This window comes from Rhagoletis zephyria, unplaced genomic scaffold (genome assembly GCF_001687245.7).
Source record: "Rhagoletis zephyria isolate East Lansing unplaced genomic scaffold, Rhagoletis_zephyria_1.1 Rzeph_scaffold_01634, whole genome shotgun sequence".
Taxonomy (NCBI): Eukaryota; Metazoa; Arthropoda; class Insecta; order Diptera; family Tephritidae; genus Rhagoletis; species Rhagoletis zephyria.
The window spans coordinates 32,327-36,046 of NW_016158718.1; the positions used below are offsets into that span (position 1 = coordinate 32,327).

The 3,720-nt window shown below is 45.6% G+C and overlaps 1 protein-coding gene across 1 annotated transcript; it reads left to right on the forward strand.

Annotated features, from left to right (window-relative positions):
- The first annotated feature begins 1,147 nt into the window (after positions 1-1,147).
- On the forward strand, positions 1,148-2,407 carry LOC108364687 (uncharacterized). Its single transcript, XM_017618472.1, has 2 exons — positions 1,148-1,629; positions 1,686-2,407. Exons 1-2 carry the CDS (start codon positions 1,410-1,412, stop codon positions 2,363-2,365), a joined length of 900 nt encoding a protein of 299 aa, XP_017473961.1. The 5' UTR covers positions 1,148-1,409; the 3' UTR covers positions 2,366-2,407.
- The last annotated feature ends 1,313 nt before the right edge of the window (positions 2,408-3,720 follow it).

The window sequence follows — 3,720 nt, forward strand, 5'->3', positions numbered from 1 at the left end:
TTACCGTAAAAAAGTTCAATGGAACTTCGCGTTGCATGGTGCACATTTTTCTTATTGTCGTTCTCCTTTGTCTGGCAATATTTATTAAAAGCTCTTCATGAGACGATAAAAGTGAGCAGTATAAATTATTTCTTCTTTTTTTTTAAATATTCCAGAAGATTTAAGAAAAAGAATTCCACTTTTGTATTTTCCATTTTATTAATAGTACTTTTGTTAACAGCTGACAAGTTAACAGCTGACTTCAATCCATTTCAGTAGCGTTGCCACATAATCCGCTTTGAAATGCATGGTATAAACACTATACTGGAAATCGCATTCAGTTGATGTGGTTTCATTCAAACCTTCGTATAAACGAGGTACATATGTACGTTTATATTTTGCTCTTCCCTATTCCCCTTTGCTGCACTCATTCTACCAAGTAACTCATGTACGGTGCATGCACATAGACCCATACACACATAAGTACTGCACTCGAATGCGCGAAGATAATACAGTGGCTTAAGTTAGTCAAACTATGGGAATACCTCACAGTGGTAACAAATAACTAAACTTACATAAACAAAATTACATCCACGCAAATTAATTCAAAGAAAAAAATTTAGTAAACAAATCAAATTTCATTTTATAGTATAATTTCGCAAGCCCATATAAAATATTAAATAAAAATAGAAGTAATTTCCGAATTTTCTCATTGCACGCCCGCAACAAATGCATCCCATCATGATTTTAATTCCGAAAGCCACAAATTCGATTTACTGTGCCAAAGATGGTCTTCCACCTCAACAGCGAACCTCTCAGTGTCGCTGTTAAAAGTAAAACTGCAACTCTTGGACCAAAACTGGGAAAGCGTGGTGACCTCATTTCAACAACTTTCCCATTCACGCTGTTTTACATTAGTACGTAGTTCAGTAACCCCAACCTTTGCAAACTGCTCGACTCAATATTATAAATGCAAAGCTGAAATGGAGAAAGCCTTAGTGTTCCTCTCTACCAACTCAGCAGGCCCCCGAATTCCAAATTTGACCCTCAAGCCAACAAAACCTTCAGCCCCCAATGAAGGCAAACCAAATATACAGTCCACTAACCAGGTGTCAACAAAAACAATAATAAAAACAAAAAACAAAACACAAACACAAAATTCGAAGAGAGGAGAGATGTCTCGGAAGACATCCTGAGCGCAGAGGAGGACGTGCTCCTCGCTTCCAGTCAGGACTCTGCACGCTCTTCGACAACAATACCGGTGAGCGCTAAGCCTAGCGATCCCGACAATACCCCATCTTCCTCAAAGGCAGCGTTGAGTGCTCCAGGGAGCACTCCAAAGCAAGAAAGGAGGAAAACCAAGTCCTCGGGGGTGGCGCTCAGGTCGAGGTACAACAGGGCTGTCTTCATTCTTGACAAGATTGCCAAGAATGCAGCGGCCGGTACTGTACACCCCAAGGATGAAGAAGACAGTCGCAGGTGCAATGAAGTGGTGGAGGAGTACAGGAGGTACCTTACTTCAAAACCAACCAAGAAGCCTGTGGCAGTCAAACGAAGTAGACCTAAGGAGGAGTCTACAACAGAACCAGCTGGAAAAAGGGCGGACACAAAAAGCACGCCCCAGCAAGAAGAAACGTTGGCGAAACGACGGTACTGTGAGGTGGCCAGGGATCACCTTCAGGTCGCGCTTGTCGACGAAGCCACAGGCAGCGGTAAGCCCGTTCAGGAGAGGTGGGTCGAGATCGAGTCAAAACTCTCTGAACGGGTGGGCGACTACCTGTTTGAAAATCCGGACAACCCTATTCCAGGATTTGACTCCAGTGAGTCCCTGAGGGGTTGCCGGATTTTCAAATGTAGAGATGAGTTCTCTAGGGAATTCCTCGGCAAGTGCGTAGCCGAGCTCGGCAACGCCTGGGAGGGTTTGAAGTTCAAACTAATCCCTGCCGAGGAGGTACCTAGGAAACCCAGGGCCCGCATTTGGCTGCCGAAGATGGCTATGGATAGCGACAAGTTGATCCGCTTCCTGCAACGGCAGAATCCAGAAATACCCATGAGTGACTGGGTAGTCATTCGTGCAGAAAAGCCTCTAGAGGGCGCGCAGAGTTCTTCGTACCTTCTGAGGCTTAACGAAGAAAGTATTGGGCCATTGCAAAAAATGGACAACAAGCTGCTCTTCGGGGTGAGAACAGCGAAACTAAAAATATTCCGCTCCAATGAGCCGATTCCAGAGGCTGATATCGAGGATGCCAACCAGATGTTGGGCGATATGAACCTCAAGGTTACCGCGGACGAAGAGGTCGCTGAAGATGCCAACCAGGTGCTGGCAGGCACAGGGCCAGTTAACAATGCCGAGAAAGTCGATGAAGGTGGTCCAGGCAAATCTTAGGCACTCTAAGGCTGCCTCGGACAAGCTCCTGGTCTTCCTAAGGGAGGAAGACATCGACATCTCGTTGATACAGGAACCTTGGGTAAGGGACCTAGAGGTTAAGGGACTCACCGACGCCCGCTATAACCTCTTCTACACTAGTATATCAGGTAAACCCCGCGCGTGTGTATTGGTTAAAAAACATATTAAAGCTTTCTTATGTTCCAATTTCAGCTCACCGGATACTACAGTCGTCAACTTGGAGTTGATGAATAAACAAAGCTGTCTTATATCATCCGTATACATGGCGCACGACAGGCCGTGTCCGCCACAGGAAGTCGTCACTTTACAAAGGCTAGCAGGAGCTAGTCCAGTGTTACTCGGCTGCGATGCCAATTCACGGCATACATTATGGGGCAGCTCGGAAACCAACGAAAGAGGTGAGTCGCTATTTCAATTTATTATTGATTCTACGTTTAGGATTTGTAATAGAGGTAGTACTCCCACCTTCATATTTCCTAGTACCTCTGATTTTTGCGGTTGGGAAGAGGTCCTAGACCTAACTCTGCTGACCGAGGGGAGCCTAAAGGTCAATAAATGGAGAGTATCCGACGAAGAGACCCTCTCGGACCACCGTCGAATACTCTTTGAGCTAAATATTGCGGCGGATACGCCTACTCCCTTTAGAAACCCTCGTAAAACAGATTGGGACTTATTTCAAAAGGTTATTGGAAAAGAATTGAAGAAACTACCAGTTGAAGACATTCCTACAAGAGGCGAGCTGGACGCCAAAGCGGACAGCCTGAATAAGGCCTTCGGAAAGGCCCTTACGAAGGCTTGTCCGCTGAGGTATGGCAAGAAAGCGCGCACACCTTGGTGGAATGAGAACCTTACAGCGCTACGGAAGCAAGTAAGAAAATCCTTCAACGAATGCTACAGGATTAAGGTATGGGACCTATACAGAGAGAACCTAAAGAAATACAAAAAAGCGATACGGGACGCCAAGGAGGCGTCCTGGAGGGAATTCTGCGAATCCATCGAGGATACCAAGGAATCTGCGAGATTAAGCAAAATCCTTGCCAAAGGGCACTCACAGCCAACATATATAAAAAGGTCAGATGGTTCATGGACCGAGTCGGCTGGGGAGTCGCTGGATATCCTTCTGAATACACATTTTCCAGGGTGCAAAATCGATGTAGTGGAAACCGATGCCCCAGACCATATACCAACCCTCTCCGAAGACCTCTTAGAGGAGCTACTAGAGAGGGAAAAGATAAAATTTGCTATCTTCAGCTTCTCACCCTATAAATCACCGGGTATGGACGGAATACTACCAGTCATGCTTCAGAAAGCTTCTGAGATGGTCATTCCAGTCC